Raw genomic sequence first — 15511 nt, 5'->3', positions numbered from 1 at the left:
GCTCCGTTACTGAATTGTGGGTAGCATAGCGGTCCGTCTCCGCCGTCAGAAGTTGAACAATGTTCAACTTCTGACGCCGGAGTAGCCAGCGCCAGCCAATCAAATCCCGTTTCGGAAAATCTGACAGCTCAAGCCGTAGCCAATCAAACCGCGTCTAAGCTGGGAGAGATATCCCGCCGTTCATTTCTATATTTCAAAAAAAGATGGAGGAGAAACTAATTATCGCCGTAGCAAATCACACGGTTTTGTATGACCAGACCCTCTTCACCTACCCGGATACAAACCGGAGGAACCAGGCATGGAGGGAGGTGGCAGAGACAGTGGGTGAAACTGGTAGGTTTTCGCCTGTTTGGGGAGTTTATATATATATTGCTCCCGTAAAATCCCCGGGGGTTTTTGCTTTGTATGTCGGGGGCGGGAGATTCATGTGATTGGTTGTTGGTCGCGTTGCTTGAATAACATCCCCAAGCTTCAGACACGCCTAGCTCCAAGCTTTTTTTGAAGCTGTAGTGTGGACACTCCGTTAGGGATGAATTATCTTACTGGAAAGCTCATGCAACCTATCATTATCTTCTGTTGAATTGTTTCTTCAAACTGAAGAAGAACAGACAAACTATCCACTACCCTGATACCTATAGGAAGACGCTTAACTACAGAGACTTTTCCCCCTTTAATTTCTTTCTTGAGTTCTTCAATGCTGATTTCTAGCGGAACTCCACTGATCACTCCACGTATTTTTCGATTTGCTCTGGGAACAAGGCATTTAATTCAAACTTCATTCAGGGTCTTCATTTTTTCAGTAACTTTTCCTGTTGTTTTGCATTTATCATTTCTATCAACATCCGTCCTTTGCTCAGAAATCTTGCTTGCTTTATCGAACCAATTTCTTTGTGAATCGCTTTAGTCAAGGCCACTGGGTGTAATTTAGTTGCGGATTGTTCACCAAACTCCACAATCACTTTCCACTCTTCATTCTCATTCCTTTTCTTTGTTCTTTTCATTTCATTCTGCGAATCAGACTCACTGAGACTGTCAGTTGACAAGTCTATCTTCTTTCTTCAACTTCTTTCCATCCTCCTTCTCCTTCAGATGCACTTTCCATATCCTCCTCTCCAGGACTCAAAGACGCCATTCCACCAGCTGCTCTCAATCTTGCACTCACCCGAAGCTCTCCGAATCCACAGCAGGAAGACTAAATTAAGATCTTAAAATCAACTAAAGGCTATAAGTCAAGATGGATGTAGGCCTGACACAATTATCATCTTTCCCACTTGTGCTGATAAAACTTCAACAGCAGATCGCAGCACAATCCTCAGATTTAAAACATGCTCATTAAGACCCTAGTGCACCTGATAGGATTTTAACAGTATAGATGTGAACAGTGCCAAATGTTGAAGTTTTAAACCAAAATGTCAGCCCTTGAACTTGGACATAACTTGAACTGTGTCTTTGCTCAGTTTTGGTTGCACAGTGAGGATACTTATACCATTGGAATCCGTGGAATCTCAGCTTTCATGTGATATCTAATTTGTGCAGATCCGATGAAGTATAACATATTTCTACCGTGAGTTATGTGATAAGTGCGTCAGCACTCTTTCGCTTAGTGCTGATTCAGACGCTCGGCGTTAGAGTTGTGTTTTGTTTAGGTACAAATGGTTCATATCGTCAGGTAGCTGAGTTTTTTACAGTTAAGTAGGTATGACACATTAATAAGTTGTTAAATGTTAAGAAGCCCTGAGACCAGGGTCGGCTCTCGAACAAATCGAATGGGGGGGAAATCATTTACCACGGGGGGGGGGGGCACACACTGCCGTCAACAACCAACACACAAACACCAACGCAACTTCAATTAAAAAAAACATGCTGTAAAGTCTATTGTCTTTCACACACATTGCAGGGGTGTAGTGCTATTTTCTAGCGCATCTATGACTTCTGCATACATGCACGGTTGTGGCTTGACCACCAAAACAGAAATATATGGACATAGGCCACCATATAAAAAGTGTGCAAATGTATTTAGTATCCTATCCATGTGAACATGTTTTAGGTGGGGCATGCTCCCCCGGGAAGATTATTTTTAAAATATTGAATCAATCAATCATCAATCTGGTGCACTTTGAGAGCAAAATGAAGAGATCTATGGATAGCCTATCTCTCAGCATCCATATGAAACATAACTGTAGGGGTTTCACAACTACCAATATTTACTAGTCGACACGTTTTTCAAAAATAGCAGTCGACTAGTCGTTACGTCATAATAAAGACACACAAAGAGAGGTGTACAACTGTATTTTATATCGGAACTCATACAGTTACATTAAACACTGCATTTTAATTTGTGTTACATGGCTGAGTAAATAACAAACAGTACTTAGTAAATAACAAACAGTAACTGGACTCACCAAAATCGACAGCAAAAAACTCTGTTTACTGAAATGCCACGTAAATCCAGTGCGCAACAGCGCATTGCGCAACACTTTACTCGCTGTCCTCCACGATAACGTCCACCTTTCCAGATGTTTGGTTTGCGTTGAGGAACACCAACACATCGACATGTGAGGGAAGGAGGCTTGACCGCTTTCGGGTGACAGCGTTGCCTGCCAGGGAAAAAACCCTCTCACTCGGGGTGCCTGTGGCTGGAATAGCTCCTCGAAAGCTTGGCTAAACGGGGGACGCGGTGCACGTTTTCTGCCCACCACTCCAGTGGGTTATCCATTGTGGGGATATGCGGTGTCCGCTGGCAGTAAACCCTAGCTCATCATCCGCATCACTGTAGACCCGTTTTTTCTTGCTGCTCGTCTGCCTCCGTCCTGTGCTGACGCCGGTCCGTTGCTCAATGGTGCTAGCATTACTGCTAGTGCTAGCTGTTGGCAGCGGGTGTCTCATCTTCAGATGGTTGCGCATAGCAGATGTATTTTTGTTGTACTTCAGTACAGCTGTACACAACTGACACTTCACTGTGGAGTTGGTTACATCTTTGTTGAAGTACTGCCATACATAAGAATGTCGGACGAGTTTTGAAGCATTTTGCAGCACCTCGTTTACCTCCATTTTTTTCACGACTAGTCGACTAGGGCCTACAGCGCCGACTAGTGGTAAAGGTAGTCGACTAGTCGATTAGTTGGTGAAACCCCTAAACTGTACACAGATTTACTTTTTTGTAATGGATATTTTACTAATCACTCCCCTTTTAAACGGTATTCTTGTGTTACTGTCCTATAGTATTTCATACCCGTTTTTCATTTATTCTCTTATTCTTTAATAACTATAATGATCATATAAAGGTGTTCCTCGCAAATACTTGTTTACATAAATTGTGATCAAACCGTTTGAGACCCACTGAGATAACTTACACTAAAGTGAACTATCTAAACACTGAGAGAGTCCTTTACCTTACTGAGCTGACGTTATAAGATCCTCTCAGTCTGACAGGAGAGGACTCTCCTCCACCTTGGTGTAGAAACAGCTCTTTATATCCGTTAGCATAGCTAGCTAACCAGATGCTAACAACAACATTCCGCGTTACCACTCGCGCACCCACAAAATGCGCTCGTGCCACACACACACAGAGCCGAGCTTGAATGAAACACAGAGACCCAGAAGTAGGCTACTTGTAATGTACTGTATATCATATTATTTTCGATGGCTTTACTGTATAATCAGTGTAACAGATGAACAGATCGCCACTGGGCTTTCATCTAAACACACAGCCACGTAATGATAACAAAACAAAGGTCGGGGCCGGGTCATTGGTCAAGCAACACACCAATCAGAGAGCAGCAGTGAGCACACATCAGGCTGTGTTTTATATTTGTATTATTTATTTCTGATGTATTTCACACAAAAAACCTTTAGTGGAAACGTTTTCACTTATATGCAGTGCTGGAATTGGGCCGGTACTCACCGGTACGCAGTACCGGTGTTGTGTCACATTATGCCTCCCCGTCATGAAATGCCCCCCTTGTCACGGGAACGCGCATTTCTAAATGACACGTTTCACCTCTAAATGACACGTTAACACCATAGGTTTACACCTTAAAACGATGTTTAAAACGAAAAGTAAACGTTCAGGGTTTTTATTAATGGTAATTTTCAGACTGTGAGTTGTTTAGTGGTAGCTCATAGTCTTGATTCTTCTGGTTTAACTTTTCGCTCCGTATTTGAGGTGTCGAAATTCGTTCGTCACTTCCTTTTCAGTTTGTTTTTTTAAATGTTTTTTTTTATCATTATTGTTACGTCCTGTCTGTATAAACGTCCTTTAAAATGTATTGTTTAATTTTACATAGTTGTCATCTAATAATCAAAATATGTTTACAAATGTTACATAGTCTTTGTCAGCATATATGCTATGCGTACAAAATAAAAGTGTGACATTCATGAAACTTGCTCCATTTATTGGTACCAGTCCTAGAACCATACCCTGAAAAATGCTTGAGGGTGGGATTCATAGAAACCTCTTTTTTTGGGGGGGGGGGGGGCATTATATGACAGGCCTGGCCATCACAATATGCCCCCCCTTGCTATCTTACAAAATAAAAGTGTCACATTCATGAAACTTGCTCCATTTATTGGTATCAGTCCTAGAACCATACCCTGAAAAATGCTTGAGGGTGAGATTCATAGAAACCTCTTTTGGTGGGGGGGGGGGGGGAATTTTATGACAGGCCTGGCCATCACAATATTCCCCCCCTTGCTATCTTACAAAATAAAAGTGTCACATTCATGAAACTTGCTCCATTTATTGGTACCAGTCCTAGAACCATACCCTGAAAAATGCTTGAGGGTGGGATTCATAGAAACCTCTTTTGGTGGGGGGGGGCATTTTATGACAGGCCTGGCCATCACAATATGCCCCCCCTTGCTATCTTACAAAAATAAAAGTGTCACATTCATGAAACTTGCTCCATTTATTGGTACCAGTCCTAGAACCATACCCTGAAAAATGCTTGAGGGTGGGATTCATAGAAACCTCTTTTGGTGGGGGGGCATTTTATGACAGGCCTGGCCATCACAATATGCCCCCCCTTGCTATCTTACAACATAAAAGTGTCACATTCATGAAACTTGCTCCATTATTGGTACCAGTCCTAGAACCATACCCTGAAAAATGCTTGACGGTGGGATTCATAGAAACCTCTTTTGGTGGGGGGGCATTTTATGACAGGCCTGGCCATCACAATATGCCCCCCCTTGCTATCTTACAACATAAAAGTGTCACATTCATGAAACTTGCTCCATTTATTGGTACCAGTCCTAGAACCATACCCTGAAAAATGCTTGACGGTGGGATTCATAGAAACCTCTTTTGGTGGGGGGGCATTTTATGACAGGCCTGGCCATCACAATATGCCCCCCCCTTGCTATCTTACAACATAAAAGTGTCACATTCATGAAACTTGCTCCATTTATTGGTACCAGTCCTAGAACCATACCCTGAAAAATGCTTGATGGTGGGATTCATAGAAACCTCTTTTGGGGTGGGGTGCATTTTATGACAGGCCAAACAATAGTTGCATTGGTTGAAATGACAGTGGACAGTTAATGATGGTTCCTTCGGGGCATTATGTGCATCCAGGGCACAAGTACGGTTGATCAACTGGCGGCCTTTGTACACATTGGTGGTGGTACCACTGCTGACAAATGTCACAGCAAATCTGAGAAAACAATAAATACTTGTTATGTAAGGTATGCATTATGGGATTTTGTTATGATAATAGAATATCTCTAATGTATTTCCCACTAACATTCTAACCATTCCTTCAATAATCGAAATCTTTCAAAAACATAAATGTTGTGTTATGAGAAAGAAATACATTTTCAACAAAAATGTATGGAAAAACAAGCAAAACATTAATCCTTTATCAGTTAATGCTGAAGATGCCAAATATAGTAGCAATTACCAACGCAAATGTTATGTTGATAAAGTCTGGAAACATATTTCTGCTAATTTTCTTTATTTGTAATGTGCAATAGGAAATTACCCAATGTTCTTCATCCTGCTCCTCCATCCCGCAGTAAAAGCAAAGCCTGCTTAGATCATCTGTTGAGACAAAACGTAATCAATATCTTCAGATAAACCACATTACAGATTTGGGGTCAAGGTGACCCATTCCAATTTTTGACTAAAAGGTCAATTATATAAGGACACATTTGTTGTGGTCTTTTATTATTTTGTGTGAAGAAAAGGCAAAACACACACAAACACATAGATTTTCTAAATGATTAAATCTGAGCACAGAGGAGCCATCTGCTCCTTCTTTCACTATCTCCTTACCCTCTTTAGAATGGGAACCTGCACAATGTCATTACAAAACATCCAAAAACTTCTTTCGCACTGTACGCATCAATTTAAGTTTGGTTCTCATGGTTCTTTTGTTGTTCATCACATTAGCTTTACAGCTTTGATTATAATAAGTTCAAGGTAAAAATTAACTGAGGATATCAGTTAAAAGTAATACACACCAATGAGCACATTGAAAGGAGGAAGATGGGGAAATCTCACATCTTAAATAAACCGCAGAATTGAAAGGGTGTGTTAGAGTGTGACGTGTGTAGCCTATATGAAATTGCAGTTGAAGATGCCTGCCTGCGATGCTTCATATGTTATCTGTTTGGAGTTGAGATACACAATATACTGTATGTAGTGACTATTTACCCTAATCTATACTTAAGCCACTGTGTTGCTTTTAAAACCCTGATAATGTCCCTGGTCAACAGTACCAATGGTCCAAGCAGTGATACAATACAACAATTTGCATGGCACATTATTAATATACTAGGTTATTGATGCATACTTATGAGATACAATTAATAAAAGTAACTACATGAAGTCATTGACAATGTTGAGAAAAGGTAACAAACCAGATTCTCTGAGGAGAGAAGTAGCAATGTCCAGCCTCAGCTCGTGCACTGCCTTCTGTGAGGTTTCAAACTCAATTGACTCCCCCAGTAAAATCTTCTCTGCAAACTGAAGAGAACCTTGATTAGTATATGGACTGCATGGTCTATGATTTTACCCTCAAATGGAATACAGACAAATTACCCAACAGATTTAAAGAATGACATGTTGTATATGTGTAGTTTGACACAATTCAATACATCTTTGATCAAGATGTATAAAAGCAAGTCAAGATATTCAGTCTAATTGCTACTGAATTTGAGTTTGAGAGTAATGTTTGGCTAAATGCATTTCACACTCACTTTTAAGGCCAGGACACCACAGGATGTGCTGTCTTGTTGGCGATTATGGGGGAGGGTGCTGCATGTCCATCTTGACACCTTGCAGCCTTTCATCCTCATAAAGGCTCTACAGTATGTATATAGTACATGTGTCAAGATGCAGCACATCATTGTCAAAATACTCATAAAACACCGGAACTAGTACACTGTATCAAATGTACCTTGTAGACTGCAGGCACACCTTCGTTTTGCCTTTCCCTTCTCCAAGTGGATCCAAGAAGAGGGTTTTCTTCTCATGGGGGTACATTACCTTTTATTATTCACATGGAAACACAACATGCATTAGGCAGGAACCATACATTACGCAGGTACGATGTAGGGTATTGTTTAGATTTGATCAATAATAAGTGACAGCATGTATGTGTGGCCCGGTTATCTTGCAAATCACTAATTATATATGGTGTATACAGCACTATAGATACAGATTGGAGCTTAAAATATGCTCCTATTCTCACCACCAACATCCAATGATGGTTCTCGTTCACAATTCCCACGATGACTGTGTGCCATTGGATCAACCTGAGAGTAGTTGCACAAGTATTACATTCCTGTTGAAAAATGCACATTTGCAACATTTACAAAAGCAAAGTCATTCCAATCATGTACATACCCGGATTCTTCCAAATTTGTGTTTCCAGATGGCGGTCATAGCGTAGCTGTCAATAACAGCTGCTTGACCGTCATTGCGCTGGTTGATGTTCCTGGGTATGGTTCTAGGACTGGTACCAATAAATGGAGCAAGTTTCATGAATGTGACACTTTTATTTTGTAAGATAGCAAGGGGGGGCATATTGTGATGGCTAGGCCTGTCATAAAATGCCCCCCCCCCCCCCCCCCCCCCAAAAAAAAGAGGTTTCTATGAATCCCACTCTCAAGCATTTTTCAGGGTATGGTTCTAGGACTGGTATCAATAAATGGAGCAAGTTTCATGAATGTGACACTTTTATTTTGTAAGATAGCAAGGGGGGGCATATTGTGATGGCTAGGCCTGTCATAAAATGCCCCCCCCCAAAAAAAGAGGTTTCTATGAATCCCACCCTCAAGCATTTTTCAGGGTATGGTTCTAGGACTGGTACCAATAAATGGAGCAAGTTTCATGAATGTGACACTTTTATTTTGTAAGATAGCAAGGGGGGGCATATTGCGATGGCCAGGCCTGTCATATAATTCCCCCCCCCACCAAAAGAGGTTTCTATGAATCCCACCCTCAAGCATTTTTCAGGGTATGGTTCTAGGACTGGTACCAATAAATGGAGCAAGTTTCATGAATGTGACACTTTTATTTTGTAAGATAGCAAGGGGGGGCATATTGTGATGGCCAGGCCTGTCATATAATGCCCCCCCCACCAAAAGAGGTTTCTATGAATCCCACCCTCAAGCATTTTTCAGGGTATGGTTCTAGGACTGATACCAATAAATGGAGCAAGTTTCATGAATGTCACACTTTTATTTTGTACGCATAGCATATATGCTGACAAAGACTATGTAACATTTGTAAACATATTTAGATTATTAGATGACAACTATGTCAAATTAAACAATACATTTTAAAGCACGTTTATACAGACAGGACGTAACAATAATGATAAAAAAAACATTTAAAAAAACAAACTGAAAAGGAAGTGACGAACGAATTTCGACACCTCAAATACGGAGTGAAAAGTTAAACCAGAAGAATCAAGACTATGAGCTACCACTAAACAACTCACAGTCTGAAAATTACCATTAATAAAAACCCTGAACGTTTACTTTTCGTTTTAAACATCGTTTTAAGGTGTAAACCTATGGTGTTAACGTGTCATTTAGAGGTGTAAACGTGTCATTTAGAAATGCGCGTTCCCGTGACAAGGGGGGCATTTCATGACGGGGAGGCATAATGTGACACAACACCGGCACTTCTGGTTCTGACCCATGGAGTACCGGCACTTCTTGCTCAGTACCGGCATGCTGGCGGTACTCCGGTACTCATGCACCGTGCCAGTACTCAACACTCTCCCGCCGTTCTTATTATACATCCATATATATATATACAGCCGCCCGGTACTCAGTAGATGCGTCATGAGGTGCCGAACGGACATTCTCATCGCTCTAACCGCTGGAGTTTCACAGCGGCTGTCAGCTGTTTACTCCTGTCATTCAAACAGAACGTGCTGGAGAGGGGGCGGGGCTTATCTTCTCCATGTAAATACTGTGGTGGAAACGACTATGTCAAAATTAACCTATTTGACCGTGATTTAATAGTAATACACGTTTCAAAATAATAATAATAATAATAATGCCGAAGTAACAACATACTGAAAACTGTTAGTAAAACCATGTTTTAATGCTTTACAATTTACTAGGGCCGGGACTCGATTAAAAAAATTAATCTAATTAATTAGAGGCTTTGTAATTAATTAATCGAAATTAATCGTATTTTTAATCACATATACATATTTGACCTAAGAACAGTGAGAAGCAATTTTTTTCACATGGATTTTAGTATAGGCCTACCATTAGGCGCATTCACACCGCAGTACTTTTCCCACAAAGGTTCATGAGAATTTAGTTCATGAGAACTCTTTGAACCTGGGGGAGGATTAGGCAAATGAAGCCGCTGACGTCACTTCTTCTTCTTCTGCTTTGGGTTTACTGGCAGGCCGCAAACCACTTCACGGCGTATACTGCCGCCCAAAGTCCCCGGCCGGAAGTCCCCGGAGTTAGGGACTGCTTCAGTAGAAGCTGCTGGGAGTCCCAGCAGCCTTCCGAGTAAATCGCCAGAACGCCGACACCTCCTCATCTCCACCACTCCCATGTTTTATTTTGTGTTGCCATAAGTTAGTCTCTCTGCGTTTCTGCGCTGGGCTAATGCTAATAATGCTAATGCGAGGATAATAAAATGGCGGCTTCACAAAAGAGTTTTACGGGGCGTGGTTTGCAATCCGCCCAGCCAATCAGAAATATAGCTCTTTTCTCACAAGAGAGCCGCACGAAAGTCCCTGCTCCCTAGCAGCTCTCTGCTCTCTAGCAGGGACTTTCGTGGGGGTAAAAAGGTTCTCATGAACGAATTTTAGTACCGGCTCTTTTTGGTGTGAACGCGATAAAAGAGGCTAACGTCCACGCTAGCTGCTATATGTTTTGCATTGAGGTGATACTTGAGGCTTGATGTGCTGCGGTGATATGCGAATTCCTTTTTGCATAATTTGCACACAACCGTGCTCTTATCGACGCTTCCATCCGTCCATTTTTTTAAACAACATTTCCCACTGTTGTTCACTGTGGTTTGTTGTTGTCTGAAGTCATGAACGTTAGTTGGTGCTCCAGTATAATCGGTACGCCTGAAACTCATCCAGTGAGAAACGTTCCGCGGTGCAAAAATAAGTGCGATTAAAATGCGTTAATTTTTTTAACGCGTTAATTTTTGTGTAATTAATTAATCTTAATTAACGCGTTAAAGTCCCGGCCCTACAATTTACATACCTAGATGCACGTGTGTTGTGTTTATGCAGTGCAACTCCCACCCAGTGGGTGGCTATGTAGAGTGATAGAACAGAGCAGGCACGCCCCCGAGAGAAGGAAAGCAAGTCACGTCACAAATGAGCATTTCTAAAATGTTAGCGTGGATTAATAAAAGTGCAAAAAGACAGCGGTTGTCGCCGGAAGAAACTTCAAATACAGAGAATGCTGTGCCTGTGTTGGAAATTGTGTCTGATGGGGAGCTTTCTTTGGTTGATCCTCCTGCTCCAAGTTCTAGTGCATTAGCATTAGCACTAGCTCCGCCGCCTCCTCCAGAGCCTCTAACGTTAGCTGCTGCTGGCGCAACTGCCACCACCAACACCGGGCAAAGCGATGCACCTGACTGCTGGACAACGGACCAGGTGTAATATTTTTGCAAGACCAATGCATGGCTCCTTCTTAAAGATAAGAAGCTAGGATGTCGGATATGCAGAGATGTCAAATCTTTGGGAATACACACTGGACAAGGACTGAAACTGTCAACTGAATGGGGTGAGTGTGCAGTGTCTCATTTCGGTGTTGACAAGGGCAAACAACAAGCTAGCCTGAGAAAAAAAATCAAAGAACATAAAGAATCACAAGCCCATTTAAAAGCTGCTGACATCCTTACATCTGCTTCACGTGAAACTATTCAACATCAAGTGCAGTCTATGCATAAATCTGAATTAGACACCACTCAGAGTTTTTCGAACGGCATATAAAATTGGCAAACATAGCCGGCCATTCACAGACATGCCAATTGATTTGAATGTACAGAAACTGAATGGGCTGAACGTGGGCAGGGTTTTGCACTCCAATAAAACCTGTGGCGAAATCATCGACCACATAGCTCATGAGCTGAAGAAAAAAATGGCAAAAGACATTACAGAAAACCAAAGAAAACTCTGTGTTTTGGTCGATGAATCTACCACTATTAGTGGTAAAACGGTGCTTGTTGTGTGTCTACGCTCAGCATTAGCTGATGCTGAGCCCGAAACGTTTTTTTGGGAGCTGATCGAGTTGGATGGAACAACGGCTGATGACATCACAAAGGCGTTAATGGAGTGTCTTGGAAGAGATTTTAACGAGGACTTTTTAGGTCAGTGTTTCGTTTCTTTTGCATGTGATGGGGCTTCAGTCATGCTAGGGAAGAGAACAGGCGTTGCTACCCAGTTGTGTAGTAAATTCCCAAGCCTGTTTGTGTGGCACTGCTCCAATCATCGTCTAGAGCTGGCAGTTGGGGATGTGGTCAAGGAGGTCTCAGGGCTCAATCATTTTCAGATCTTTTTTGACAAACTCTATTCCTTGTTCCATGCCTCCCCCAAAAATCAGAGGCAGTTAGCGCAGTGTGCGCAAGCAGTCGGACAGCGTCTCCTGGTGATAGGGCGTGTTTTGTCCATCCGCTGGGTGGCTTCAAGTGAAAGGAGCGTCAGAGCAGTCTGGGAAAACTACCGAGTGCTTCATGATCACTTCACAAATGCTGCAAACGACACGAGCAGGGATTCCAGAGACAGAGCAAAGTACAAGGGCCTGGATGATGTGCTCACATCTGCAACGTTTGTCAGCAATCTGGGACTGATGTACGATGCGCTCACAGAGCTCAGCGACCTCTCTCGGCAACTCCAAAAAAGAGAGATGACACTGCCTACAGCAGATAGGCTCTTAACTCGAGAAATACGAGTTTTTGAATCCATGGTCACCATGCCTGGCCCACACATGACTACAGTTCATACAGCTCTAGCTGAGAAGTCCTTCAAGGGTGTTGCCCTGCGTGAGAATGGCAGGCTTGTACAGATTCATGCAGGTCAGTTTTTCCGCAGTATGGTAGAGAATCTGAGACACAGAATGACTTCCACAACCTCCTCTCATGTCAGCACAAGAGAAATCCCATTACATGGCCGGGAGGCCCGGGACAATCAGCTAATCCAGGACATGAAAGTTATCCATCCTGGAAGTTGGCCTGAAGAGGAGTTAGACGTACAGTATGGGGACGTAGAGGTGCTACGTTTGTGCGAAGTGCTGAAAGTGGACAGAAGAGAGACTGTTCAGGGCTTTCGCGAATACAAGGAAACCAGGGCATCCCGTACACCTGCTGCCATGGAGCCTCTACTGAAAGCAGTCAGAACCATCGCTGTCTCCACTAGTGAGTGTGAGCGGGCATTCAGCTGCATGAACGATATCCTTACTGCAAAAAGGAATGCTCTCTCTGTCAGCCGACTGTCCAGCCTGGTTTTCATTAAATGTAATGGACCATCACTAGGACAGTTCAATCCGGAACAGTATGTGAGGTCCTGGCTGGCAAAGGGAAGGAGAAGTGCTGATGAAAGAGCCTGTCCAGCTCCAGCCCCTGATACTGATGTCCCCAAGGCCTTCTGGAGCCTTTTCTAACAATGTGAAGTATATTGCAAAGCAGCTCACCCAGTGAGAAGACTTTTGGCATAATGTGCCGATTTGTACAGATCCTGGAGATAGAAGGACTTCAGACCAACCAGGGAGTTATCTGATCAGCTTGGTGTTCAATGTAACTCTTTACCATGGCTCAGACTTTGTTACTTGCAGTTACAGTTTCTCATTTTAGATTGTGCAAATTTTGCATTTGTTTTTACATGTTCTTTGTTCATGCTCTTTATCATTTTTCTGAGTTGGAAAGTTAGATTGCATCATAGTTTACTTTATACATATTTGTATTCTTCAGTGGTGAAGTATATTGCAAAGCAGCTCAGCCATGTGAGAAGACTTTTGGCACTTTTTCGTTTTTCGTTTTCTGAGTTGGAAAGTTAGATTGCATTCAAAATGTACAGAAATACTTAATTTTGTTAAAGCTTTTTATAAAAAATGCTTCTGACCAGAGCTTTGTTTCCTTGTCATTAATGTTGAACACCACCAGAGGGGCTCTCACCTGAAAGGTCTCTGCTTCATGTGTCTTCAGCAGAAGATCTAGACTTTGATTGCTATATTTTCAGTTAATATTGACCTTACTGAGCTTTAGCCATATCCGCTGCCTATCATAAAAAATGTTAAGTACAGTGAACCTTTCTAAAATATACAGTAGTAAAGAGACAAACCCACCAGCATTATAGTAGCCAAATTCTTGTTTGTGGGCTGTATATATAAAATTGACTTGAAAAAGTTGCTGATTTTAGAGTACTGGCACCTTTTTCATTCCAATTCAAGCACTGCTTATATGATTACAAATAAAATAAAAACCGGCAAAGTGGCAAGGCTTGCCCACCCTGCGTTGGGGGGGGCACAGTGACTCATTTGGGGGGGCATGGCCCGCGAATGACCCCCCATGATGTTGACCCTGCCTGAGACACAGTTTCGTGAACACTGTTGTTGTTTTTAGTCCCCCGGGGGCGGGGACTCCGGGCTTAACAGGTTTAAGGTGGTAATTATATTTTAAAACTTAAGTATTGCTACATTTACTTAATGTAAACTTTTACAAAAAGACTAAGGACAGTGTAGGAGCCATTGTATGGGTGATGCTTGATTTCTATTGTTATACTTGCTATCTGAAATGCATCATTGCCCTGATCAAATTATTGGACATATTCCACAGAAAGAAAATGTATAAAATCCTCCCAAGTAAGGTTTAAGGTCTGATTACATAAAGCAGTCAAAACAAGTCAGGTTGAAATGAATACTTTTGGAATAGCATGCGTATTTAGACTGAAGTCAATAACTTCACATGAGAAACTCTAAGTTTTGAGATGTATCCAAATTGAACTGCCAGGTCAACCTTTTGTTCAGTTGTTGCTGATCAGAAATGTAAATCATGAGCGGTGCCTCATAGTAAACTGCAGCAATGTCACTTGTTTCTCAATAGCATGTAGCTAGTTGGACAGCAACATATGTCTGCAGACAGAATTGCATCTTTATTCCAAAATAAAAATCACAACCTGCACATATTTACTGGGTAGGGTTGCTATGTAAGTGTCAAATAAGGCAAGCATCAGTTTAAAAAACACAACACTTTATTATAACATTTGTAAAACATGTATATTATTAAAAACTATTTCGACCGAACATCTTTAGCTGGATTCTCGTCCCTAGGCGCCTTGGTCTTCTTGGGGACAAGGATTGCATGGATGTTTGGGAGGACACCACCCTCAGCGATTATGACTCCTGCCAGCAGTGTGTTGATCTCTGCGTCGTTTTTCACTGCCAACAAGATGTGTCGTGGAATAATGCGACGCTTCTGGTTGTCACGGCAAGCGTTTCCTGCCAACTCCAGGATTTCAGCACAGAGATACTCCATGACTGCTGCGAGGTACACTGCTGAACCATTGCCGATTCGCTTGGCATATTGGCCTTTCTTCAGCAGCCTGTGGATGCGGCCCACTGGGAAAGTGAGCCCTGCTCTGGAAGACCGGGACACAGATTTTGGTTTGGACACAGCTTTCTTTCCACGGCCAGACATCTTTAATCTGGAGTTGAGAGAAAAGTTTAGAGTCAATTCAAATCAACACATATCCCCCTTCAACTAGAGATCCCTAACAAAGAGCTGCTGTCTAAAATGAAGGCCTACAGAATTGTTGAGTCATAAGGCTAAATGGCTTTCATAGGGACCTCTTGGAACGTTTAAACATTAGAGCATCACCATCTTATAAAGCACAACATAACAAATTATACTCAAAACTCTTGCTGTAGAACAAAATCAAACATAAATGAACACTCACCAGTATTCTGCACTTCCTTCGAGACAGGAGCTACACACTGAACCACAGACTACTGGTTTTATGTGAGTCAACCAGTAATTGGTTGATTGATTACACCTGGCTCCTCTGCTTCATGGATG

The 15511-nt window shown here is 42.1% G+C and overlaps 2 protein-coding genes across 3 annotated transcripts; both read right to left on the bottom strand.

Moving 5' to 3' along the window:
• Positions 1-5456: 5456 nt before the first annotated feature.
• Positions 5457-7802, bottom strand: LOC117552263 (PHD finger protein Alfin1-like). Of its 2 annotated transcripts, none has more exons than XM_034225609.1 (6): positions 7695-7802; positions 7401-7489; positions 7201-7306; positions 6862-6967; positions 5982-6040; positions 5457-5654 (listed from the first exon to the last, which is right to left on the bottom strand). In XM_034225609.1, the coding sequence occupies exons 1-6, from the start codon at positions 7701-7703 to the stop codon at positions 5562-5564; spliced, it is 462 nt and encodes a 153-aa protein (XP_034081500.1). In that variant the 5' UTR covers positions 7704-7802; the 3' UTR covers positions 5457-5561. The 2 variants fall into 2 exon arrangements, with proteins under 2 accessions (XP_034081500.1, XP_034081501.1); XM_034225610.1 differs by having other exon boundaries at positions 6862-6931.
• A 6867-nt stretch (positions 7803-14669) lies between these two features.
• Positions 14670-15421, bottom strand: LOC117552211 (late histone H2A.2.2-like). The gene is made up of 2 exons (XM_034225542.1): positions 15393-15421; positions 14670-15140 (listed from the first exon to the last, which is right to left on the bottom strand). The coding sequence occupies exon 2, from the start codon at positions 15131-15133 to the stop codon at positions 14726-14728; it is 408 nt and encodes a 135-aa protein (XP_034081433.1). The 5' UTR covers positions 15134-15140; positions 15393-15421; the 3' UTR covers positions 14670-14725.
• Between the last annotated feature and the right edge of the window lie 90 nt (positions 15422-15511).

Source organism: Gymnodraco acuticeps, unplaced genomic scaffold (assembly GCF_902827175.1).
Source record: "Gymnodraco acuticeps unplaced genomic scaffold, fGymAcu1.1, whole genome shotgun sequence".
Classification (NCBI taxonomy): Eukaryota; Metazoa; Chordata; class Actinopteri; order Perciformes; family Bathydraconidae; genus Gymnodraco; species Gymnodraco acuticeps.
The sequence above is the reverse complement of the archived record's forward strand: the minus strand, read 5'-3'. Positions and strand labels throughout refer to the sequence as shown.

Coding starts and splice junctions, on each gene's coding strand:
- LOC117552263 (XM_034225609.1), bottom strand. Junction 7,307..7,400: donor GTGTGCCTGCAGTCTACAAG/GTACATTTGATA, acceptor TACATACTGTAG/AGCCTTTATGAGGATGAAAG. Junction 6,968..7,200: donor GTGGTGTCCTGGCCTTAAAA/GTGAGTGTGAAA, acceptor GGTTCTCTTCAG/TTTGCAGAGAAGATTTTACT.
- LOC117552211 (XM_034225542.1), bottom strand. CDS start 15,133: ATGTCTGGCCGTGGAAAGAAAGCTGTGTCCAAACCAAAATCTGTGTCC.